Source organism: Rosa rugosa, chromosome 1 (assembly GCF_958449725.1).
Source record: "Rosa rugosa chromosome 1, drRosRugo1.1, whole genome shotgun sequence".
Lineage (NCBI taxonomy): Eukaryota > Viridiplantae > Streptophyta > Magnoliopsida > Rosales > Rosaceae > Rosa > Rosa rugosa.
Genome location: NC_084820.1, coordinates 67,450,068 through 67,476,763, shown reverse-complemented (window position 1 = coordinate 67,476,763; position 26,696 = coordinate 67,450,068). Strand labels below are relative to the sequence as shown.

At 39.1% G+C, this 26,696-nt stretch overlaps 1 protein-coding gene and 1 long non-coding RNA gene across 6 annotated transcripts; one reads left to right on the top strand and one right to left on the bottom strand.

Moving 5' to 3' along the window:
* The first annotated feature begins 14,101 nt into the window (after positions 1 to 14,101).
* On the top strand, positions 14,102 to 16,664 carry LOC133745827 (uncharacterized). Of its 2 annotated transcripts, XR_009863801.1 has the most exons (4): positions 14,102 to 14,257; positions 14,399 to 14,478; positions 14,560 to 14,990; positions 16,368 to 16,664. It is a non-coding gene; the product is annotated as an uncharacterized LOC133745827 (long non-coding RNA). The 2 variants fall into 2 exon arrangements; XR_009863799.1 differs by having other exon boundaries at positions 14,399 to 14,990.
* Positions 16,665 to 21,930: 5,266 nt separating this feature from the next.
* On the bottom strand, positions 21,931 to 25,721 carry LOC133745818 (phragmoplastin DRP1E-like). Of its 4 annotated transcripts, none has more exons than XR_009863798.1 (8): positions 25,543 to 25,721; positions 25,196 to 25,380; positions 24,375 to 24,425; positions 24,085 to 24,146; positions 23,853 to 23,943; positions 23,586 to 23,751; positions 22,726 to 22,810; positions 21,931 to 22,556 (listed from the first exon to the last, which is right to left on the bottom strand). XR_009863798.1 is itself a non-coding variant. In XM_062173966.1 (8 exons), exons 1-6 carry the CDS (start codon positions 25,579 to 25,581, stop codon positions 23,657 to 23,659), a joined length of 531 nt encoding a protein of 176 aa, XP_062029950.1. In that variant the 5' UTR covers positions 25,582 to 25,721; the 3' UTR covers positions 21,931 to 22,607; positions 22,726 to 22,810; positions 23,586 to 23,656. The 4 variants fall into 4 exon arrangements, 2 of the variants coding, with proteins under 2 accessions (XP_062029950.1, XP_062029940.1); XR_009863797.1 differs by having other exon boundaries at positions 25,196 to 25,377; XM_062173966.1 differs by having other exon boundaries at positions 21,931 to 22,607; positions 25,196 to 25,388.
* Positions 25,722 to 26,696: the final 975 nt, after the last annotated feature.

Here is a 26,696-nt window from a genome sequence, read left to right as displayed (position 1 = left end):
TGTCAACGTACTTTGGTCCTAGTCTCCTCGGGAGCCGACGGTAGTACCACGACCACATACACATTCACATTCAACAACAACATCTCTAAGATGATCTAAGTTCTCTCTAGAGCAAACCTCTCTAAGAGCAACTCCTCTCCTTCTCTTTCTCTTACCGGTGATCACACTCCTAGTCCTAGTCTTCTCAGAAGCCGACTTTCAGTGCCACCAAACCCTCTGTCAACGTGCTTCGGTCCTAGTCTCCTCGGGAGCCGACGGTAGTGCCGCGACCACAACGGTTACAGAACCAGTCAAGCAAGGGTAACGCCCTAGCAACCCAGCCAAGCTAAAGTCACGCTTTAGCAATATCTCAATACTTCCCGGTGATTTCGCTCTGCTCAATCTGCAATATTGAGTATCGACTTGTGAACAAGAAGAAACTTCAGCAAAGTCCTCACCACGAGGCACAAAGAATCCCACGACGAGGTTGGTGCTCTCCTCGTCTACAATCACTTGAAAGAAGTCAGGTCAAGGGACACCCCCGACGACCGCACCCGAACGGTGCTGGCACGCCCGCGCAAGAAAAGAGACTGTTGACCAGTAAAAGAAAAATTAAAGCCAAACATTTTGGCACACCCGGTGGGACAACATCAGAAGTTTTTCTCTTGAAGACATTCAACCACCGGGCTTCAAAACAAAGACATTCAACCACCGGACTTCAAAACAAACATTTTGGCACGCCCAGTGGGACAAGGTTAGAATTTTTTTTCTTGAAGCACATTCAACCACCGGGCTTCAAAACAAACATTTTGGCACGCCCAGTGGGACCAGGTTAGAATTTTTTTTCTTTTCTTGAAGACATTCAACCACCGGGCTTCAAAACAAACATTTTGGCACGCCCAGTGGGACTACACCAGAGTCTTTTTATGTTCACCATCATTGGGATGCCAGAGGAAATTCTTTACCAAAAGAAATTCCTGAAGTCATGGCGACGATAGAAGGCTATGTGCCCATTCCCATTCCAGAGAATGCGAGCATAGAAGAGCGGCTTGATATCCTTCAAAAGAATTCTACCGCATACCATGAGAATCTGAGTAAAGCTCTCGCGGAGGACCGTCGACGGCTCGATGAGTTCACGATTCCAGAACCTGCTCACGAAGAGGTCATTTCTGAGACTAACTTGCCTATAGGTGGCAATCAACGTAAGGGTCTCACTGTTGAGTCACAGCCTTACACAGAGGTTGTGCATGGAGAAGACGGTCCACAAGAATGTTTTTCTGACAATGAAATTGTCTCTGAACATATAGCTGATTTCTCCACTGATCAAGCCAAATACGTGGCCACTGATCAGATGCATGGGGGGCAAGATATGGCCCATGATCATCCCTTTGATCAAAAGAAGCAAGTTCATGATCATTTTAATTGTGACTCTGCTACTGGACGTCATGGGGAAGGTGATCAAAATCAGGACCAACTTAATTATCAATTAAGTTGTGGCCTACAGAAGCCAATCTGTGGCTTTATTAATCAATTCAACTTGAAGTTCTTCATATATTCTTCAAGGCCAAGCGGTGGCTTTGATATATGTGGAGGGCACATTTATAACCCACGTTGCATGAATGGCCAGAACAATTATTCTAGTGGCCAAGTTGTCCTTCGCAACTGTAAATTTGAGTATCATCAATACAAGTTAACTCTTGTTTATAATTATCCAACAAGTGAAGCTCTTGATGTGGAGAATTCAGACCAGCAAGTGGTCGTCTATAATGGCCAATCTGTGGCTAATCCTGAAGACACCATGTTCTATGACATGGTAGTTGGCAACAAAGCCGATCTTGGAACATCTTCATCGCCAAAGGTGCAATTGAAGATCTTGTTTCGCCAACCAACAAAGATACTTGGGGGGCAAGATTACTCCTCCTATGAGCCAATTTTTTCCCAAGTTTTCAATGAGAAGTATCTTTGTTCTTTTCCTACAAGCTCTCACAGGAGGGATTTTTACCCTACAAATTTTGATACATCGGAGCTTGGAATGAAGCATAGATGGCCTCCCCCGTGGTCTTCTAGAGGTTAGCCAAACATGGTGTTGCTAGCTTCTTTCTTTCTTTGCTTTTAATTTGCTGTTAATTTTTCGTTTCTAGTTTTCTTTTCATTAAAAAAAAAAAAAATGGCCTAGTTTTCTAATTATCAAAAATGAATTTGGTAAGGGGTTGTGAATCATAACGGAATAGGTGAAGTCTCTTTTGTTAATATTGGCCTAAACTCCTTATTGGTGCCTAGTTCAGGTCCCTTAAGGTTAAGGGCGGCTTTTATTAACACTTGTTGAACTGTCTTCACACTTATGACCTTTCACATCTTAGTAAGTATAGCCTATGTGAAATGGTTTCTAGAAAGGGGACAACGTTCATGACAGGTTCTTGAATCCAGAAATGCGTGCAAATGGGCCTAAACCACTATGTGGGAGTAGCTCATGCCAAAATGGATTCTGCCTCTCTTGTTCGCCCTCCCCCACCTGGCCATTTCAGTAAGGTTGCCCAAAGGATTTGAAAGAAAATTTGTGTCTAGGCGACTATACTTGGCCGCATGTCTAAACCTTGATTCACATTGTCTTATTGAATTCAACTACTTATAAAAAATATAAAATATATATATATATATATAATAATAATAATAAAAAAAATTTAAAAAGTCATAAATACAACTCTTAGGGGGCAATTCTAAGTGTTCCTACACTCGCAAAGCTACTAAGCCGAGTCAGCGGCTCCAGAAACTTTTTCCAGCTTTGCCCTCGCAGGAAAGGCCGAGCTCAAGGGAAATGTAAGAGCCACCACCGTGACCGCCACCTCCATCGGAAGTAGTCTTCATGTTGCCAAAGATGTCCTCACCATGCATGGGAAACAGAGGAAGGGTTTCAATCTCCATGTTCATAGATCCATAATCGCCATAGTTCCCCATCTGCCCGTTAAAAGCAATCATCACACCAGCGGAAGAAGAAGCAGGTGCAGAAGATCCAAAGTTAATATACTGATCCTCATGTTTCCAATTGGTAACTTTGTCATCACCAACAAGCCCTGATCTTTGCATGGGCACATGAACATCCGAAGTGGACCTTTTCTTCTGCTTCTCTCGAGACCTTTGGTTCACGAACCAATAATAGACGTTCTTGAACTCGATCTTGCCGTACCATTTCAGCTGGAGACAGATCCTCTGAACCTGCTCTATAGTTGGGGACCTAACTCCCTTGTTGTAGAAAAGCTCATTGAGGATTCTTATATGATCTGTAGTGGGAGTCCACCTGCTCCGCCTACAAAGCATGTTAGCACTACTCCCGGCTGCTTTGTTGCTTCCTCCATCCACGGTTGGTTGCTGGGTTTGTGGTTCCATTGGTGATGGATTGAGAGAATGCGAGAATTGAAGAGTGATGATGATGAGTAATTGCTGTTAGAAATATTCGAGTTGATGATATGATTTTGGGATTGGAAATTTGGGTTTATAATGTGGAGGAAGATATAGGCATGCAAATATCCACCCTTGGATGGACGGTCAAAGAGAAGAGTCAAACTAAGTGTCAGTAAAGCGTGATTAAAGTTGCCTTAAATCTCGGAAAAGAATGGATTATTGGCGCGTGGGGAAACCGAACGGTTTCCGAGGAGGTAACTGTTCTTTTCACGAGATTATTTTTCATGACTGTTGTTTTTCAACGAGTGATTAGTGCCTTAAATCTCGGAAAAGAAGGAGTTATTGTCGCTAAGAGTTTTGAGTTGGGAGCCAGCAAGTGGATCCAAAAGATACATATGTCCTCAAAAACCTCGCCACGAGGCTCTTTTTGACGCGGAGCATATTTTAAAAGTTCATAGTATTTTCAATATACAACTATGGGGGCCTATATTTGGGGCCTTGCGAGACACAATTATTGGCTTCTCACGGATATTTGGATATCAGGATAAGAAAATATTATTGTATTCATAAAGTGGCTTTGCGGCCAAAAGCAATACATTCATTACAAAGCCAAAAGTGGCTAGAATACAAAACAAGAATCTTCGGATTATCTTCTAAATCTTTTCTCAAGTGGAAGCAGCTATGGAATCCAACGTCGGGTTGAGCCGCGCCATTATCTCAAGGAGGGGCAGACTTCAGGGAAGGAAAAAGAGGAGTAACGGAGCCCCCGCGCCCCTTTACATGGAAGCGGTAGAGGAATACAACATAGGCTTGGCCAACACCATTATTCATGAGAAGGGGAGACTCCAGTAAAAGAAAATGGAGCCTCCAAGCCCCCTCAATTGGAAGCAGCTATGGAATCCAACGCCGGGTTGAGCCGCGCCATTATCTCCTGGAGGGGCAAAGAGTGAAGGAACCAAATATCAGCTTGAGTCTCTGCACCCCCTCTAGCCTTGGTAACCACCATTAGCTGGACGTGAAGTACAGGAACAGCCATTCTGTAGCTTGAACCCATTCCTTCAAAGAGTCCATCCCTTCTCATCCCTCCAAGATTCTATCAAGAAGAGAAAGGGGGAGAAGGAGGTGAGAACCAAAGCCCCTTCCATCTGGAGGGCACAACACGGGCCAGGTCCAGAAGAAAGGAAACAGAGGAGGAAAGATGAACCTCAGAGTGGCCGTCCTCCCTCTCCCCGTTTCGCTCCGCGTATGGGATTTTCTCAAAAAATGATCTTACATGACCGGAGATCCCACACTTGGAGCCCCCTCGTGTTTCTAAACCAATCTGAAGCCTGGCATTTTTGTTGCAGAACTCCAGAAGGACGAAATAAGGGGTTGCCTAAGATTACGCCATGAGGCCTAACCCAGGCTTAAGATTACGCCATAAAGCCTAAAATTTAGAGGCTAAAGGTCATTTCATGAGGGGAAGATTTGTGAAGAAGGAGAAAAAGAAGCAAGGATTGAAAGGCCATTTCTCGAATATTTCAGAAAAGTTGTTGTGAGTATTCCCTTCCTGAAATACAACTATTTATAGGGACTTCAGGCAAATCCCCACCCTTGGATGAAGCTCAATTTCAAAACCGATGTCAGTAAATCGAGATTAGTGATTCCAAATCTCGGGAAAAAAGGGACTAGCAGCATGTGAGGAGCGATTTTTGAGGAGTTAGCTATTATTAGAGGAATAATAGCATGTGGGGAAACCGAACGGTTTTCGAGGAAGTAACTGTTCTTTTCACGAGATTATTTTTTCACGACCGTTGTTTTTCAACGAGTGATTAATGCCTTAAATCTCGGAAAAGAAGGGATTAACAACATGTGAGGAGACCGAACGGTTTTCGAGGGGGCCTACAGAGATTGGCCCGCGAATCTCAATCTCAAGCAAAGTTCCTCCACGCGGAGTTCCGCCACAATGGCACCAGCTTCGGCCTGAGTGGCCCATTCTCTGGCACGGGCCAGGTTGCGACCCATTTCTTCAGAAGCAGCCAAAGGTTCATCGAGTTGGGCTTCTTTTGCAGCAGTTGCATTCTCAACAGAGACCTAGCAAACAAGGCAGATACTTGCTGCTATTCACATGGCGAAGCTACCACCAAGGAAGAGAAAGATACACATTCGCGATCAAAAGCAGTCTCCTTCGCATGGGGGGCACGCTAAAATTCTGATCTCCTACAACCTGCCCAAGTTTCGCCAGATCCATGGGGGGCAATAAAGTTGGCAAAGGAAGCATCAGTTCATAACAAAGGCAATCCAGATTGTGGCATTCAAGCTTTATGGCCTATTTAGAGGCCTATATGGAATCAGTCAAGTATTATCAGTCAAGCCAATACAAGTGGCTTTGGAGCAACAACATTATAAGAGCAGTGCTGATTCAAGACCTCTTCAGTCAAGACGAAGACCCTTTGACTTCGAGGTCTGGGGGGCAATGTTTGGACCCAAAATGAACATTTTGGCCTGACAAGGCACGTCTTGGAGAAATTGAGCCAATATCAGTGGCTCAAGCTATATATTGTCGACAAGCTCGAAATATATATTTAGAGGCTAAATAAAGCCTACTATGGAAGTATGACAAGTCAACTTTAGCATATTTTCCTACTTCGGCTAGGAAAAACCGAGCTAGACAAGGAAGGAGGGGTGGCAGACTAACCAAATGAAATCGAAATGTGCTGAAACTTTCCAGATCCATTCTAGACAGCCCAAGGATCATTTCTTATGAAGAGTGCAAGAGCTTGTTTTGAGTGGAAGGCCTTCAAACAATCAGCCCAATTTTCTACAGAAGCAAAACTGGAAAACTGGACCTGTAAGAGGTCCAGCAGCATTTTCGGCCCAACCACATGGAATAAAAATCTGAAAATTTGTCAGGATGATCTACACTCACAGTAGAACATTTCATATGAAGAAGTCGAAGGCATATAATGAAGTCTTGTTGGAGAAATAATTGAAGGAATAAAGGGGCAGAAACTGACCTAAAACCAGCTCAATATTCACATGTTCATGTTTCCTACCCACATGAAGAAAGCTAGATGCTTTTCTCTTTTTCCTTGGATATATTTTTCTTCTACAATCTCTTTAATAGATCATCACCACTTCCATGTTGCTGCACCTTCATGCTTTGCTTTCATTTCATCTTTTCTCTATCTTTTCCATATTTTACAAGTGAACTTAGATCTACTTTCATTATTTTTCTTCCACTCATCATTTCACTCTTCTTTTTCTTCCCTATATAAACACCTTCTCCTCTCATTCCAAGACACACATTCACAACACAACATCAAAACATCTCTAAGATTATCTAAGTTCTCTCTAGAGCAAACCTCTCTAAGAGCAACTCCTCTCCTTCTCTTTCTCTTAGCGGTGATCACACTCCTAGTCCTAGTCTTCTCAGAAGCCGACTTTCAGTGCCACCAAACCCTCTGTCAACGTACTTTGGTCCTAGTCTCCTCGGGAGCCGACGGTAGTACCACGACCACATACACATTCACATTCAACAACAACATCTCTAAGATGATCTAAGTTCTCTCTAGAGCAAACCTCTCTAAGAGCAACTCCTCTCCTTCTCTTTCTCTTACCGGTGATCACACTCCTAGTCCTAGTCTTCTCAGAAGCCGACTTTCAGTGCCACCAAACCCTCTGTCAACGTGCTTCGGTCCTAGTCTCCTCGGGAGCCGACGGTAGTGCCGCGACCACAACGGTTACAGAACCAGTCAAGCAAGGGTAACGCCCTAGCAACCCAGCCAAGCTAAAGTCACGCTTTAGCAATATCTCAATACTTCCCGGTGATTTCGCTCTGCTCAATCTGCAATATTGAGTATCGACTTGTGAACAAGAAGAAACTTCAGCAAAGTCCTCACCACGAGGCACAAAGAATCCCACGACGAGGTTGGTGCTCTCCTCGTCTACAATCACTTGAAAGAAGTCAGGTCAAGGGACACCCCCGACGACCGCACCCGAACGGTGCTGGCACGCCCGCGCAAGAAAAGAGACTGTTGACCAGTAAAAGCAAAACTGGAGCCAAACACGATCATTTTGGTACACGGACTCTCGAGCCCGACCCACTATGTAGACACGACGTCAATGACGCCGTTAACTCTAATGTCATTATGCATTTGTCAAAGGGTAATTTAGTACTCTTGGCTCATTTTTTTGGTTAAAAAAAAAAATTTCTCCAGATCTCCTCTGACTCTCTCCTTCTCTCCCTCTTTCTCTCTCTCCCCCCACATGCCCAAACCCAAACAGAGGCATCAAAGAAAGGCTTAAGAGGATCTTGCACGGCACATATTCCATTTTATATATATATATATATATATATATATATATATATATATATATATATATATATATATGTATATCTTCTTCTTCCTCCTCCTCTTGGTTTTGATTTAAATTCCTCCTCCTCCTCTCTTGAGTTTCCCCATCTCCTCCTCCATCTCTTTCTCTCTCTCTAGTGGTTGTTGTTGTTTGTCTCTTCCGCAATAATTGCGATTTCCACGTCTAGGTTTTTGCCTCCTCTCTGATCGGTCAATTGCCGGAGCTCAGACGGTGATTTCGCACCTGCAAGTTCGTAAGGTAAGCTGGAATTGCCGGAAATTGTTGCTCCGAAGTATGTAATTCTCATTTTATTTCTAGTATGCGTGTGATTGATTGGTTTTGATGATGAAGAAGAAAGATTCAATTGGAATTGGAATTGGAATTGGGGTTTTGGATGATGAGCTGCGAGATGGATTACGATCTAGTCAGTCGAGGTCTTGGGAGGCTTGGTGGCGGAGCAAGTCGGGTTCTGGTCGGGGAGGACCGGAAGAGGCGGTGAGAACCCAGAGTTGTTGCTGTTGTTGTAGTTGTTGCAGAGGTGATCGGGATTGGGAGGGAGGAAGAGAGATGGGTGCCCACAGTGAGAGTGTGAGAGAGAGAGAGAGCTGGGTGCCCAAAGAAAGAAAGCCGGGTGCTCAGAGTAAAAAACTGAAAAGACCATATCACCCCTCAAATTAACGGCGTCATTGACGTCGTGTACTGATAGTGGGTCGAGTTTCAGATTTCGTGTACCGAAATGCTTAGTTTGGAACTTTATGTATAAGAATTATTAGTGGCCTTTACTTGGTGTACTGTTTGTGAAATTTTCCCTTATTATTATTATTATTTATGTTACATTGGAGGGATTCAAAGGTGATTTTAAAAGTACAATAATCTTATAGGGCTACCTGTGGCGCTCAATTAGAGTTGCTACGAACAAAATCAGTCCCAACTCGTGCTGCTCCGCAAGTCGCATGCATCTTCTCCCATTTTTTGGTACCTTGCATCGTCTCTCTATATCTCTCTTATGTTCATTAATGGAATACTCTTCTATATATTCTTTCTTAATTTCTAGTATATATTATCCAATATGCTCTTTTGGCTGACCATAATTTTGTAGGGACTGGGTAATCTTTTGTCCTTAAAACTAGGAAATCTCTTGTGGAAGTTGTCGAACATTGGGATGTTGTTCTTAATTTTTATGATCTATAGTTCCCTGAAACTCAAAGTTTGCCTCTTTAGTTTTCCTCATGATTATAACAGAACAAGGGAGGAAGGTACACCTCCGGCTCAGGCCAGTTCTATGGGGGCATCGTCTCTGTCATCACCATCTTGGCCGTGTTCTTCAAAGTTCAAACAAGCACCAGTAGAAAGTGCATCTCCAACTGTCAACGACTACAGCTCCTATACTCATCTCGATATTTGTTGTTTCTTTGGTGGTTTAATTGGCGTCACTGACTCACTGGCTACTGCCAAGGAACTCTAGCTGGTCCTGATAATGCATATCTGGGGGAATTAGTGAATACAATTAGCACCGTGTTCGGAATTTATAATTGTCCCAACTCTTAGATCGTATTGAAAGATAAAATGATCGCGATGTACAGAAGCTTAAAGCAAAGTAGAGAAGTTTCAATGTTTCATCACTTGGTGGTGCCTCTGACAAATTGAAGGAGCTGATCAGAATTGGTGGCCGAGGAACAGAGCATGAAGCCCAGGACCAGAGCCACATCAATGAGCTACACCGTTTGATTTCTATAGCTACCACTATTCCTTTGTTGTAATGATTTGTATTAGTTGATAAATTTCTGTTTGATTGAATTTGCTTCGATTGATTTGGGATATGGTCATATGGAGATGAAAACAGAGACATTAGTTTCGCGGATCGAAAAGAGCGGGAGTACGTTATATACTTTTGTGTTTCGTCCGGACCGTGCTGGCCCACTATCGTCTCAACGGCCCATTAGTATGAGTCGGCCTCAACGGCCCACAACTACAATACATGGCCTGTGGTCTTGTTGACCGTTGTATAACTTGTCTCCGAATACATCCTAAATACGTACAACATGCATTCGTAATCTTTGAGAGTAGGGGGTTTAATGGGGAACTGAGAGGGACCATCCGTAACTATTGTGAAAATTATAGGACTGAAATTGACCGACAGTAGTTTCTTTTTCAAGAGAACTAGTGGTGAAACTGTGCGTTGGTTGTCGCAAAAGCAATGCTTCAGTAATTTTGGCTGTGGGAGGTTGGGGCGAGAGCACAAGGCGTTTAGGAGGTAATAAAGGCGTAGCATTATTAGTTCTCTTGTTGGAGTTGTTTCTGATAAATAAGTAGGGAGATCAGGAGATAATAAATATTAAAAGCTTTTGCTTGGCGTGTTTATTTAGTCCAATAGATAACAAGGATTAATTTCTCCGCTTTTGGTTTCGGCTGTCACTTTAGACTTCGTTTTTGATTTGAAGCTAAAAGGGACTTACCAGAGTTCTGCTGTGCGCTTTCAGAAGTGTCAGAAGAAATCGAAAGATGTGGAATGGCAGACTGCAATCCTACAAGCTTGGTTGATGAGATTCAGATTTCGGTCATCGACCTTTTTTGATCCAGTCATGAAACACGTGCAGTGCATGTGAGTGCAGTAAACACAAATTTACTGACCTCCACGTTTTTTTGGTATTCTTCCCACAACAGTTAACATCAACAAAGCGTGTAAAACATGCACTGTTAAAAGTTACTGAAGTAAGAAATTATAATTCTTCAGACATTTTGAGATGAGAGTATGACACACTTGAAAGGGGGACACGATACTGAACTAATTCTTCACAAAAACCTTTTATGTTTCTGTCTAAGTACAGAATGTACAGAAATAATTAAAAGATTCTCCGCCGGTGCCAGGATGGTGATTTGGACCTGTGTGGGTCACAATATCTATGTTAAATCCCCACTACAAGTTTACAACTATACTATACTAAAAGTCTAAAACTCATTCAGCAAAAGGACAAAGAAAATGAATAGTTAATTGATGGTTTTGCCCCTGCCTCATGTCTTCTATTATGGTATTGCCACGTATTAGTTTTGGCGTCATAATGGCCTTCTTGATTTTGGGAGGTATGAGTTACTTATGACCAAGTCAAGCATGAGTGACATTTACCTGTATTTCTTCTTCTTTTAGCTAAATGTGTGGAGATGACTAATATTATGCTCTTAATTAAAGTCATTCGCTTTAATTAGTTGACAAAAAGAGGGTGATGCCCTGGATGTTGTTGGTGTACTTACAGAAGAATTATGAAAATTGAACTACCTATTCAATTTGTATGTTGTTCTAAGTTCTTGTGCTTCAGTTGGACTCACATTAATTAGCCAAATTAATTTTGCACCAAGTTTGTTATCTTCGTCCATTTTGAAATATTCAAATACACAAATTTGGTTAGAACATTAGTTTTTGCAATCTGTGAAATAATAACAGCTTCAGTTACATTATATATCTAGTGAGAAAGTAAGCTAACATTTCTTGAATTATATTTACTACTTTATTAAGTATAGAACTTGGAAATAAAACAAACCCGCAGCATTGCACGGGCTTCGGGACTAGTAAAGTGATAAAACTGAAACTGAGTCGCAGAAACAGAAAATAGTTTATCTACCAAAGTAGGGCAGTTTCGTCATTTCAGATGACTCCCCATTGACTCATATGAGTCATATCACACTCCTCGACCCATATCCAAGGGCGTAGCTAGCCTAGGGCGAGAAGGGTCAATTGACCCTTCTTAAGTTTTAGAAAATCCTTAATTAGTGTTAATGATCTATGAATCTTAATGGAATGAAATAAAATTGACCCTTCTCAATTTTTGAAAAATCCTTAATTAGTCTCAATTTTTAAAATTCAATACAAATTTATCTTAATTAGTTTTAATTATCCTTGAACTTTAATGGAATGAAATAATATTTTACACTATTAATACACTGCATATATCTAATTAATACGAATCTTTTCAAGGTTTTCTTACCCTATTGATCGATATATGCTCATATGCGCATATTTACGATTCTTTATTAATATGCTAAATTGAAGTAACACATAAGTTTTTCTATATTTATCATTCATCTTAAATCCCAAAATTTATTCAACATGATTTAAGGATCTTTCAATTTCAGCATTAGTACAAGAAATATTACACCTAAATTTTCTTAATTATACTAATATATATATTTTTTTGGGCAAAAGATTATGTTATTTTTAGAGGACGACTATAAATGAATATAATTTGTTAGTTAATAAAGTTTGACCCTCCTAAGAGAAATTTTTAGCTACGCCACTGCCCATATCATCTCTTGTCCGAGTGTCCGCTTGTTCGCCACATTGTCCCTTATTAAGCTTAGTTTTGCTGTGGTTTCAGAAGTGTTAGTAGAGTTTGAAAGCTCTGGAATTGCAGACAGCACTGCGGTTAACTCTTCACCTTCACAAGGGTTGGTACAAATTAAAATCCTTAATTTGCTTTGGTTTTGCAGCTTTTGGACATTTGGTTCTCCTTGCTAATATGAAACTCCTTAATTTGCTTTTTCTATGTTGCTCTTGATCTTTACTGAGTCATATATATGGAATTGATGGTATATCTTTCAGCTAAGGCTAATTGTAAAAAAAAGAAAGAAAAGTTTTGCATACTGCATCCCAGGTGCACTTAACCTGCTGCAGCTCTTAGCTGCTTTTTTTTTTTTCCTTAAATTTTATATCTTTTATATATGTTAATATCGTACGTTTAGCGGTTTGTAGTAATTTACAGCATATGTTCTACTGATAATAAATCCGGAACTGCATTGTAGTCACCGACCTAGCGTGTTGTTCTGCTTTTGCCAAGCATTGGCTAATTAGCTCTTAAACCTCTTACTATTTCTGCCCAAGAAAGATGTTTCCTTTTCTTATTGCCCAATAATTTTTGTTATTGATTGTAATTAATTGATGCTCAGTGTTTTTACTATAATTGAAACATCTATTACTGCTCAATATTAATATGGAACAGGGGGATTTTGTTATGATCTCTGATTAACTACTCTGAAGTATTGTTGTTAATTTTTCTTTTCTTTGTTTACATTTGTGGGATTCATACTTTCATAGGGAATATTAAAAGTAGGGAGTGAAATAATTTTATAGAGCTACTTGTTAACACTCAACTAGAATGAGATTGATTGTACCAAGAGTTGCTACAAACAAATCACTCCCAATTCTTGTTGTAAGAAAATATTTTTTTCTTTCTCCCGTCTTTTCTGTCCTTATTGATAATTTGACATGAGTTGAAAAAGTCAACTATTGCTTGAAAAAAGAAAGAGATCCAAATACCACTTTTGGAGGTATGAATAGAAGCTCTCTCCTACATTAGTTTCACGGAAAAGAGCGGGAAGACATACTGTCGAGTGCTAAAAGTGGATCAAACCGACATAGTCTTGCACAAACAGCCCGTTAGGAGGAGTTTAGCCCACCAAAGTTTGTTGCACATTTGCATGCGATGAGCAATATGGCTTGATGCACTACTAATATTATGCATGCAGGATATCAAAAAATTTGGTTGACAATTGTAACCCAGTTTTAAAATCGAAAATCTTAATTTTAAAATTAGTAGTGTCTAAAAAGCAATTTGAATTAATCAAGTGACAGCTGATAAAGAGTTTGGAGCTTCTCTTTCAATTCACTAAATTTTACGTTGTTGCTAATACATGTTATGCAGTTATTACGTAATGTAGTAATATATTAAGCATATGAAATGAAAGTTAAGGCCTAGGGGTCAAAATAATTTTAAAGAAAATTTCCTAAGACTTCAACAGATTGCCGAACTGACCATCAATAACTATTTTTTTTTTCCATTAAATAAATTTTTATATCCACAATACTTCATTATTTTAAAATGATAATGTAAAGAGGAAGAGAGATTAAGTAAGAGTACTGTCACATATACAACAATAAAATGATAATGTAAAGAGGAAGGGAAGAAGCAGAGCCATGGGACGCCATGGCTATTCTTTTTCCACAACTCAGGACCGGAGAAACATTGCAAGCATAAGCTAGCAGGAGGTATATCATCACAGTTATATAGGAATAGGTAATGAAACCAAGAATATGTATTCTCAGAAATAGAGAATGAGATAGAGAATTTGTAGGAGTTGAAAATAAGAAAAACCCTTAAATTATAAATAAAGATAATTTTATGGGACAATGATAAAAGAGGTCATTTTAAAGTGCCTTATGATAATCCAGATACCACAAATGTCTCCATAATAATCTAGGTCACCTATTAACAAACTAACACTAGAATTAAACTTAATTACAAAAAGTGCCACTGACACCTCTCTCTATCTCTATCTCCCCCTCCCGTTACCCCATGCCCATCTGAACCCTTTTCTATTTGGAGTGTCGGCCATTACAAAAATATCTCTCTCTCTCTCTGTGAGATCGGAGCCTGCCATGTCCGATGAGGAGCACCACTTCGAGTCGCCGACGCCGAAGCCTCTAAGACCTCTCCTCAGCATTTCATAGTTTGATTGAATGGGAAGGGAGGGATTCAATTCCCTCCAAACGGTGCGTTTCTTTAGCTCCAATCTCTCTCTTTCTCAGATCTGAATTCCTCGATTCTTTTATACGGCTCATCTTCGTCGCCGATCATCTTCTCTATTATTGTTTTTCTTTTGTCTTAATTAAGTTTCCTGAAATCGTTTACAGTAACTCAACTTCAAAGATCAAAGCAACAGTGAAGGAATTGGGTTGCTATCGTTCACTGTGAGCCATGGAAGTTCTCGAAGGTTAGCTTGTTTTAAATCCGATTGATTTTGTCTTTAATAATTTTCTGCTTTTAGTTCCTGAACATTTAATTAACTTAGCAGAAAGTAGTAATTTAGTACATTGAATACCTGAATGTGCGAAGGCTATATGCTATCTATGGTTTCTTTGAGCATGGTGTGACGAGTTGTGGTACGTGGGAGCCCTAACAATTGGGGGTGATGGTGTGCATGCGTCTTTGAGGCTCGTGCTTGTGGTGATGGAGGTTGCTAATGGCCACTGGGTGGTGCCGCCTAGTTTTAAGGCCGTGCCTCCAGCTCTTGATCAAGGTAGTAGTGGGAGTGTGACTCTGACTAACACTCATACGGGTAAGGATGTGACTGGGTGGTGAAGGGTTAAGGTAAGGAGAAGGTGGTAATTGGGACTGAAGATGAAGTGAAGATGATTAAGGGTTTTGTGACTAAGTCTCTTCCTCAAGGCCATATTTTGAGGACAAGCTCAAGTACAGATCCACTGTCATCCCTGCAGAAGAGAGGTAAGACTGTGGCTTAATGAGGATATGTCCATTCAGGTTCCTAGTTTTAAATTTACTTTGTTTCATTTTACTTTCTGTTTTTGATTTCAATGAAGCAAGCGGGTCACTGCAAGGAATAGACTTCGGGTTCGGTAGGGGATTTTTGAGTATTACCTTATTTCTTATTTCTTGTTAGGGGGTTTAGTTGTTAGGAGAACAATATTATGTGCGGGGGACTTATTTTATGGGCCCAACCTGTCATCTTCCTCTGTAATATTGTGGACCGGAATTAATGAAGTGTTATAGTTTTTGCTAAAAGAAAAAAAAAAGGAGTGATCAGTATATGAGTGAACCAAAAACTGACAATTTTTCAGCAAAGTACCGAAAGGATGCAAATTATTGTTTGGGTAATAGTTAAGTTCATAACCACAACGAAATTAGTTTCAAACTTCAACATGAGTATTATTTAACTTAGCAGAAAGTAGTAATTTAGCACATTTAATGCTAATCTTGGTATTTGTAAGATCATTATGTTTCATACATTTTTTTTCTTCGTGGTTGTACAGTAATAAATTTTGAAATATATAGTCTTTAATGAAAAATATTGGTATTTGTAGGATCATTATGTTTCATACTTTTTTTTTCTTCGTGGTCATACAATAACAAATTTTGAAGTATATAGTCTTTAATGAAAGAAAGAGAACAAAGAAAGAACATCAGAGAAGCCTTTTATGCAATTTAAAAATTGTTACTTGTACTATAATAATCTGTTTCTTTCTAATGTCTGAATTGTTTAGCTGCTGATGTGTTGTTGTGGAGGAACAAAAACATATTAGCTAGTGTTTTAACTGTTGCAACTTTTGTTTGGGTGCTCTTTGAATGGCTCAGTTATCATTTGTTGACTCTTGTGGGTTTTGCTTTGGTTCTTGGTATGCTTGCTCAATTTCTTTGGTCAAATTTGAGAACTATGTGCTAATTGTAGAATTATGTGTCAAATTTGTTGTTACTGGCCAGGTTACTGGTCATGTCCAATGTCAATCACATGTCACTTGCTAAGTCATTGACCAAGTCACTGTTATATCCATGTCATTGACCATGTCACTGGTCAAGTCATATTGCACTGAACAAGTCATTGGTCAAGTCATATTGCATGTCACTGGCATATTTTGAAATTTTTTAATCATTGTTATATCCAGGTCACTGGTCAGTTAACTGTTAACCTCAAGTAATTAGTCATGTTATAGTCATGAACATGTTACTGACCATGTAACTGTCAAAGTTACTGATGATTTTCTCATTTTCACAAGAAGTAATCTTATAAGTATACAAAACTTTAAAATGTCACTTTATTGTTATACTGTTCAAATTCATTGACTATAATTTTTTCATGGCCAACAGATTGGATTGTGGAATTTTTGTGATGTACTACATGGAGAAACTTTCGAAAGAGGAGGGGATTCAAAAGACACTCTGCAAGAAGTATATTTTGCAATATAGAGCTCATATAATCAAGACATTTGCGAAACATAGGCAGATTTGGATCTCTATAGATTTAGAGTTTTAGAAATTTGTTTAGGGCTTAGGATGCAAGTCACTGGCCAATTGTAAACTCCAGCTTACTAAATCAATTAGCTTTTTATATCTTTTTATGGTATCACTGTTATGTTTAGTTTTCCTTAATGAAATTTACAGCACATTCAAGTTTCAGGCATTTTCTGAATTCAAACAAGTCAATGTCACTGATCATGTCCAATGTTGAACACAAGTTAGTACACAAGTCACTGTCAATCCCTATTGTATCTCGATTTCAAGTCAGTAGCCAAGTCACTGACCAAGTTTGTAAGGTTATTGGCCAGATCACTGTTAACCTCAAGGCACTGGTTATGTCATTGGCCAAGTTATTGGTCAGGTTACAGTTTGTAAGGTTATACACGTCACTGACCAAGTCACTGTCAAGTAACTGACCAAGTCACTGTCAAGTAACTGATCAAGTCACTGTCAAGTAACTGACCAAGTCACTGTCAAGTAACTGATCAAGTCACTGTTATACACATGTCATTGGCTAGGCCAGATCCTTAGTTTGTAAGGTTATTGGTCAGGTCACGGTTAACCTCAAGGCACTGGTTATGTCATTGGCCAAGTTACTGGTCAGGTTACAGTTTGTAAGGTTATACACGTCACTGACCAAGTCACTGTCAAGTAACTGACCAAGTCACTGTCAAGTAACTGACCAAGTCACTGTCAAGTAACTGACCAAGTCAATGTCAAGTAACTGACCAAGTCACTGTCAAGTAACTGACCAAGTCACTGTCAAGTAACTGTTATACACATGTCATTGACCAAGTCACATTGCATGTTAGTGACCATGTCACCGGCCATGTCCCTAGTTAATAAAGTCACTGGCAAAGTTACTATTATATCAATGTCATTGACAAAGTTACCAGCTAAGTCACATTGCATGTCACTGGTAATGTCACTGTTATCTACGTCACCGACCAAGCTATAGGTCAGGTCACATTGCATGTCATTAACCAAGTTACTACCCAAGTCACATTGCATGTCACTGGCCATGTCACTGTTATACACGTCATTGGCCAAATTACTGTTAATCTCAAGTCACTAGCAATATCACAGACATGAACATGTCACTGATACACATGTCATTCACAAATTCACATTGCATGTCAATGACCATGTCACTGTTTTACACTTATACATGTCACTATCCAAGTCACTGGTCAGACCAAGTCCCTAGTTAGTGAGGTCACTGGCAAAATCACTGTTATATCCATGTCACTAACCAAGTTACTGGCTAAGTCACATTGCATGTCACAGTTATACACATCACTGACCAAGTCACAGGCCAGGTCACATTGCCATGTCTAATATGTAGCCCGTTAACTGATAGCTAGGCTAGAAACCCGAAAATGTAAAAGTGACACGTAGCCAAGAAGCTCTCATTTACATTGTAATCTTTTTCCGGCCACAAATATTAATTAGCATTTATATCAAGTCACTTTTCATAAACATAAAACAAATAAGATTAAGGTCGATAAAGAAAAAAAGTATAAATGAAGAATATTATAGAACATAACGTACTTTTGATATCAGTTTAAAAGAGGAATTTAATTCCCAGTACCATCTACCACAAAGATCATAAATAACTCTATAGCTACCACCACATTGCTTTAAGCATCAAGCTGCAAGTCTTTCTCTGTTCCCATCTCTAATGACAGCTTGGAACCTCTTGCCTTGTGAAAGAACATTCCAAGTTTGAAAATCTGCTGTTGTTGCAAACAAATTACCAATCAAGGAAGACATCTGGACTGCAATCAAAATTATGATCTCACCCTGCACCAAAATAAAAAGAAACAGTATATTTACTAAAAGTAAATATGAGTTGTTTGATTAATTAGAAAACACTTGTGCATGCCTTACCAACTACATGAGCAACATCAAGACAACAAAACAACAAAAGAAAAAAAAAGTCATTCCTTACTTTGCTAAACACGTTAGTAACTCAACCACTACTAACTTCTCAGACCCAAATCTAGGAACTGACACGGTGTTACTTAGCCCATTAGTTTCTCATGAACTGTATATACAACTTTGTAGCTTGCATGATATTTTTTATTCTTCGAGTAGTCTTTTAATCACTTTGGGTCAAAGAACTTCTACTTAAATGTGACTCATCATATCAGAAGAACGAAAGCACATATACCTACAGTGTGAAGACCAATTTTACTAATGAAAAATTTCATCCAACCAATAATGTATTAGCATGCTGCAGAGACAAGAAGCACATTAATTGCACCTGGTCCAACAAGTATTTATCAAAAACTGTACCTGGCCATCAACAAGAAAAATAATGACAGATGACTCTTCAACAGCTGCCTCTTTGGAGGCAAGTGAAATTCCATCCATACCAATGGTCGTTGATACATATATAAGTATGCTATTTGAAATAAAAAAAATCCTTGTCAAACATATATTCTCAAATAAGTCCAATTAGGCAAATCAAATACAGTATCACTTTGGAGACAATTTATCTGTTCACAGTTATACTTGGGCATGAATCAGTTTGATATCTATCTCTATTCTTTTTAATTGCATAATAAACTCCATTGATTCCTCAGGCAGCATTCTTACAAGAAGAACAAAAGAAGGCAAAGAAATATGGTCCAAATGGCTCCTAAAAGCTGAAAAATATATTGCACTACATCAAGGTCACTCATAGTTTTGAATGTTCCTAAAGCTGTTGTTCACCACTAAGTTTGATACTGCTCCCATTGTTTCCACTAAAGGATCTATTAGGAGCGTAGGACGACCCATTTCCAGTTATATTCAGGAGTTCCACTTGTTCAAACAAAAAGAAAGAACAACTTACAAAGCCAATTGAGAAAAAGAAAGATCAATAAATACATATATATAATTTATCTGCTATGTCTAATGGCATAAGTATTATTCTGTCTCTACATGTAAAAGATATCGCCACATACATACGATGAACGTGGGACTGTGTGAGTGCAGGGTGGTTAAGTTCAGTTGTGGGATTTTTTTTCCTGCTTTCTTCTGTGCTTTGACATTATTGTCCTCAACGATTAAACTGTTTTTAAAAGACTATGTTAAGTTTGAGATTTATGGTTGACAAAAGTTGTTTTCCAATGGTACATATTAACACCAGCAAATAGCAATTAACAAATATCAGGGTTTCTCTTGGGCAACTATGTCAATACAAACGCTCAAACATCAAATACTCCCTCTTTATAGTATAAGATGCTTTATACATATAGCTAAGAAACAGAAGAAACTTAAAGCCTTTATTAAAGAATACCGAATGCACTAATTTGATATCAAAGATGAGTAGAACTACCTTATTTTTTTGCAGAACTGAATGCAGAGTCGATAAGAAACATGAAAAACAAAAATGAAAAACAAAGGATTACAATACCTATTGCATCTCTCCTCAAATTCAATTCTCCCTACTTTCTACATTCCATTATTGTTTTGATTGTATCTCAGACCAATTCTTTTCCAACGTCCAGTAGCAACTAAATCAAAATAATCAAGGAATACTATATCTATCGTCTAATTTCAACAGAATTTATATCAATAAAAAAAATAACAACAATTTCTATGAAAGCACATCAATTGAAGAAAAGAAAAACTAACCTGTTTCATAATTCCTAAACTTCTATCAAATTCACCATCAAAATTAAACACAAATCAAAACCGTGGATAGATAAACCTACAATTTATACTTGAGAAATCATGATAGTTCTAGATCGAAATTACGAGTTTGATAATTCTGGTTCTGGATCAAATCCAGAATTAACGAAAATAACTTAAACAGTCCTATAATCGTTTCATCCAAAACTCAATTCCAAAATCTAAGTCGCTATGAACAATTGCCCAATTTCTAATTCGATAAGCCAAATCTCTACTCTGATACAGCAAATTACCTTCGAAACCCAAACCGCACTGCTTCCGTAATCGAAACTGCGCCGTTTAGGAGCCTCGAAGTCCGCGACATCGACGACGAGGCTCTGAGAGAGGACGTAGAAGAAGAACTTGGAGAGAGCTGCGGTGATCGGCAGCTGTTAGATTTGGAAGGAGACTTGGAGGACATCAGAGGCGTAGGTTTTGGACGACATCGGAGGTATAGAGGTTGGGGTTTAGTATATTAAAGTTATAAACGTGTATTATGCTTTAAGGGTAGAATGGGAATCAGAAAAATTAAAAACTGACCTTTTTTAACATCACCTAATTATTCATAAGGACTAAATTAATATTATTAACAATTCATTATGGACCTTTTTATCAAGTGAGAAACTAGGTGACATTTTTATCATTTCACTCTCTAATGTGACCTTTTCCATCATTTCCTTTAATTTTATTTATGAATTCCTGACAATTTTTTCGTAACTTGATTTTGTAATTTTTTTTAAAAAAAATTCCTGATTTCGTAAATTTTTTTCGACAATCATAAATAAAAACTTGGCATTTGGTTTCGGTTTTTCCATAAGTTCTCTTTCTCTTCTACTGTGGAGGTGGATTTGTCTTTCGTGTATGAAAGGGTGAAAGGGCTCTGTAAGAGCTGTGGTTTATTCGTTCACGACGTGGAGGGTTGTGATCTGCGTTTTGTAAAAGAGCAAGAATCCTTGCCGGTCGGGGCTCCGGTTGGTGAATTGGCTGGCCTGTCGTTGGTGACGGCGGTGGAAGTCTCTCGCCCTACTTCTGTAGCTAGGGTTTCTGATGTCATTAGGACTCCTAGCCAACCTAGGCTTCCTGGTGACCTAGGGTTTATGTCCCAAGATGTTGCAGCGCAGGCCCTTAAACACAGAAACCAGGCTGCATTCTTTTCGCATCTGACCTCTGGTTTTCAGGCTTCGGGGCTGTTGAAGAAGGGTTCTCTGTCAATCCCAGCATTGCTATCTACTGCAGTCGGGGAACTTAGTGGTCATAAACGACAAACAAAGATTGCCCTGCTGAAACCTGGAAAGTGACTTCTTCCTCCTACTGCGTTTGAGTTATTGGTAAATGAGGACATTGCTTTGTCACTTCCTCAAGTACAGGGTCGTCTTCTGATCTCTCCAAAGAAGACTAAGCTTGGCCGCCCCAAAGGGTCTAAGAACAAACAAAAAGCTGCAGAGAAGGATGAGGCAGTCACTACACCAAACTTGGTCTTTTACGGCCCACCATGTGCGCCGTAAAAGCCTATTTACGGCACACAAAAACACGCTGTAAAAGCTCGCGCCGTAAAAGACATATGTCTTTTACGGCGTGCAAAAATGCGTCATAAAAGAACAATTAACACGCCATAAAAGTGGTTCCACAAATGTCATTTGGTCATTTACGGCCCACATTGCACGCCGTAAAAAACCTCAAATTAAAGGCATACACAGCATGCCGTAAAAGAGTGGCTAAACTCCTAGTTAAGGTGCACACTGCGCGCCGTAAATGAGGTATGTTCAAATAAAAAAAAATTTCTTTTTGCTCAAATGTCATACTCATATTACCCTCATTATGATTAATTTCATTTACAGAATAACAATTGGAAATGTTTTAGTAGAAATCATTACATCAATTAATTAATGCAGCAGTTCAGGAGGAGTTACTGTGAAGATTGAAGTCCAGGGGATGTTGTTGATGGTAGAGGTGGCTGCACAGGAAACAATGGCTGTTGTGAATAACCCAATCCGGAAGGCGGAGGACCAGAGACTGCCGGAGGCTGTGGATACCAAGGCTGGGGACGGGGTGCAACTTGCCAACCGTTATGAGGCATTGGGACCGATGAATTGTATTTGATGCAAACAAAGAATATAAGCATGTAGATAAGTTGTTTATAAATCTATGATATGATAATCATGTATTCTACTGCAGGAAGATATAATTGCTGACCTACTTTTGCCAAACATTGAGACATATAAAGCAATAAAATAACCTCACAGAAAAGTAAAAACATACATTGGCCGCATTTCAAAAGGTGGTTAGGGAGGATATATCCCCAGTGAACCTGGCACCACACCGCCAACAAGCTGAGTTGATGGGATTTCCATTTAGCCATTTTTGACGGGGCGTCGTATTCTGCAAATGACCATGATTTTTCAGAAAATATTCCAAAGAGTAAACAAGCAACTGAACAAAATTATAGGGTCTATGAACTTTGTTTGGTATAATTGGACTTTAACTCTAATGAAAAACAGTTGCCAAGAGATTTCAAAGTCAAGAAAAACCACTGGTAAGGATCCTTTACCTTCCTCTCCATAATGTGCAGCCAAGACATCAGGTGGGATTCCTTGCATCCCATATATTTCAATATCTGTCGAATCCCTCCTAGCCTTTGTAAAATACAGTTTTTGCCAAAAAGAGTATCAGTAGAGTGAAACAAAAGAAATAAAAAGACCAAAATCAATGATAAGGAACGATTTTGAGGCAAAGAGTTATTTATGTTTTAACAATCTTCTGTTTTAACAATCTTCAACCACAACACACTCTACAATAGACTACTGAAAAAGATCCACTGCAAATGGTTTAAACACAAATAGTGTGACAACAAACTGTAAAGTGGCCTACCCATATTACTGGAAATTGACTGTATAACAATTAGCTACCCTACAAAAGAATACATTTTCCTCAGTTCATGTCTTTTTTTGTTCTGCTGCTTCAAAACTGAGCCATTGGGATATCTTCCAAAAAAAAAAAAAACATCATATACAAAATATTTATTTCAAGCATTGTTACCCAGTTTATCATCACAGTGACATCAAGTAAATAAAATAATCCCCCTTGTGCATGAAGGTTCTCTTGCAGATAAGCAGAACCAAGGGAGCAAAATATAAGCACATAATATAGAAATTCCCTTTAGCAATAGATTATCTTCCTGAAGTTTCAGGATGCTTTCTCATTAGTGATTATAACACATTCCCGTTTCAAAAAGATCAATAAACCAATACAGGCTCATTACTCATTTTCTCAAGCAGACAAGTTGACAACACTAATAAGAAATTATAAACTACACATGTAAAAGGCATTAGATGGCTTAACCCAAAATGGGGCCAAACAGAAGCTAAACACTAGGACCCAGAAAATACAAAGATAAAAGAGATTGTCTACCTTTGGAGGCCCCGACCATGTAGCAGCTTCCTGCTTGGGTCTTCATTTCAAGCATGGGCAGCACCATGATCTCAGGGATCTAGGATTGGCCACGGGAAGCAGAGACGCACTAAAACTTTTTTAACCTCCACTCCCAGCATCAGTTTCTCGGAACCGCAATAATAGCCTGTGAAACACCATGATCTCAGGGATTTTAGAAGTACCAGATGAATATTTTTTGGAAAGCATGAACAGATAAGAAAATTGGATGTGAATTTTTAGACTCACCTGTTGGATCCACTTCACAAGGGATTTTAATTGCATCAGATGTAGCAAGATCTTGATTAGCAGGTGAAATTGCTGAAATTATACTGTTGGGCTGCATAAAATGTTGAACAGATAAGATGATTAAACATAGTAACAACTTCAGGGGAAAAAAGAGAATTATAAAAAATAAAGAATAAAAAAAATAAAAACAAAGAAGAAGAAGAAAGCAGATCAAAATTTCAATGGACTTTACCTTCTCAATGTAGGAGCAAACCATATTTTCAATGTCCTGCACAATACTATCGGGCTGACCCTCTACATTTACCAAGGCAGATTGTTAAGAGTCATATTACATGTACGATTAATAGAGTCATATTACAGGCACCAAGTCAGATTGTTAAGAGTCATATTACAATACTAGATATGTATTTATGTTCTACCATTCCTTTTTCCATCCATAGCCCTTGAACTTCTTTACACTTTTCCACAGGCAGATACAACGACAAAGAAATACATGTAAACAATGAGAGCCTTGATACTTACCAACAGAAACTTTTGTAAGCCCAGGAAGATCAACAAGTGTCAAGTTGACAACTGCCAGGAATTAAACATAAATTTGTTATGTCAGTAGGGGAGAAGAAGAAAATGTGGTAATCACAATATGCTACTAATCTCACAATCTGTGACTAGGATGCCAACTTTTCAGAAAGATTGGCAGACATAAACCAAGGCACTCCACAACAACCCATGTTAGATATGTAGCAGACTCACAGTTCCCAACTTCTCAATTGACCAGAAAATCTCTCATTTGTAAACTAACAATATCAACCACTAACAAGCAAAGGTGAAGATAATTAGAATTTCTCAATGGGCTGCACTCAAGCTGAAACAAGTTACAATTAAGTAATTGACCAAGTAGCATTATTCATTAATCATTATATCTAACCAAATTTAAAGTAGAATCAAGACTGCATCACAACAAACTTCGAAGTAGAAGCAGCAAAATAAATGAAATTAAATTTCCATATTCAACGAATACCAATTACCAAGTAGCATTATTCATTAGAATACGAAGCCCAGTTTAAATCTAACCAGATTAAACGAAGCATTATTCATTAACAATCTGCATATTCATTATATCTAACTAGATTAAACGAATACAAAGCCCAGATTATACAACTTTCTTCTCTTCAATAGAATCGATACGAAACCCTGATTATACAAGTTTCTTTTCTTCAATAGAATCAATACGAAGCCCAGATTATCAGTATGAGTGTAGGACAATACCAATTCGAATTCCAAATTTCCAATTCATTTCAATTTTCAAATTCAAATTTCCCAGATTAAGAAGAACAAGAACTTACAGTGAGAGACTGAGGGAGATCCCATCAAGGAGGGAGGGAGGGAAAGAGAGAGAGAGGTGTGGCGCGGTTGCGTGGTGCAGAGAGAGCGACGAAGGAGAGGCGGAGAGTGACTATCATGACTGCCCAGCCGCCCAGCGCCTACTGCAGAGTTTCGATCTCCCAACAGAAAACTTAGACCTGAGCTGCTAAAAAACTAGCAGAAAATTATGAATATCAAAAGCCCAAAAAGAGAATTGGAATAGCAAAGCGATGCATGTTCATCTCCAATCTAAAAGAAACCCTACAAAATTAAAATCTGATGCCCCAATTTGGTATGCAGATGAGGGAGAGATGACAGAGAAATTTACCCACTGCAATTGCTGGAGGATAGGCTTTTGCTTCCACATCAACTGGTGTTTTCAGCCATGTGGGTAAAGATCAAGAGGGAGATTTCGTGAGAGAGATGGCGAGCTGTAAGCGTTGGCCGTCTGAGAGGAGAGAGGTTTTGTTTTCAATGGAACCTTTATGTCCTTAAAAAAAAAAAGTGGGAAGTTTAAGTTTCGGCAAAAAAATTGAGCGGGCAAACACGGTTTGAGGTGTATATAGATCATCCCCATTTACGGCGCGCAACTAATGCACGCAGTAAATACGTCATCCTCATTTACGGCACGCAATTAAAGAATGCCGTAAATACCTCTACATAATACTACATTTACGGCGTGCTATCAACGCAAGCCGTAAATAACTCAAGACAGAAACTCATTTACGGCGCGCTTTTAAAGCACACCGTAAATAGCTCTATGTAATACTACATTTACGGCATTCTTTAAATGCACGCCGTAAATGACTAATTTTTACGGCACACATGGATGCACGCCGTAAATTTTAGGCGGTAAAAGCCCAGATTTCTTGTAGTGAGTGGTAAAGTCTCGGTCCAAAGTGAAGGGTCGGTAAAGATTCCTGAAATTGCTGGCAGACGACGGTCAAGGTGAAGCTAGTTTTTTGAATGCCCCAGTGGGAGCTACAGGAGCGCTGGGTTCGACTGATGGCTTAGCTGGGAAGGATGACATGTTGGGTAAGGAAGAATTGGGTGGTTCTCCTAACCCATATGTGGAGACTGCGGTTCCTTTTGTGGTTGAGGAAGTGACTCCCTCTTCCAATGATTTTACTTCTGCTTGAGTGAGAAAGATCGACAAGAGAGGGTCTGCTTCTTGGGCATTTTATTTTTCTTGGGGTAGCTTCTTCTCTTGTTTTTACGCTTAATCCTAAAAGGTGGGTGTGTTAGGGGTGTGCGTAGTTGTATGCTCGGTTGGGAGTGTACTTTGATGTGTACTTTATGTGATGACTTTTTCTGACCGCCTTTACGGGCAAGTCATCTTTATACTGCTTGTTAAATTGTATAATCACCTTTTCAACTCAAAAAAAAAAAAAGATAATGTTTAGAAAATTCGTTGGAGTTGTCTTATGTACAAGTATAATCTTAGAAGCAAAAGAAGACCAAGGGTGTTAGTGACCGAAACAA

Excerpts from the sequence above, each read along its gene's own strand:
- LOC133745818 (XM_062173966.1), bottom strand. The coding sequence starts at position 25,581 with ATGTGGAAGCAAAAGCCTATCCTCCAGCAATTGCAGTGG. Across the intron at positions 24,426-25,195 it reads ATCTCCCTCAGTCTCTCACT|TTGTCAACTTGACACTTGTT; the intron begins GTAAGTTCTTGT and ends AATTCCTGGCAG. Across the intron at positions 24,147-24,374 it reads GCTTACAAAAGTTTCTGTTG|AGGGTCAGCCCGATAGTATT; the intron begins GTAAGTATCAAG and ends TGGTAAATGTAG.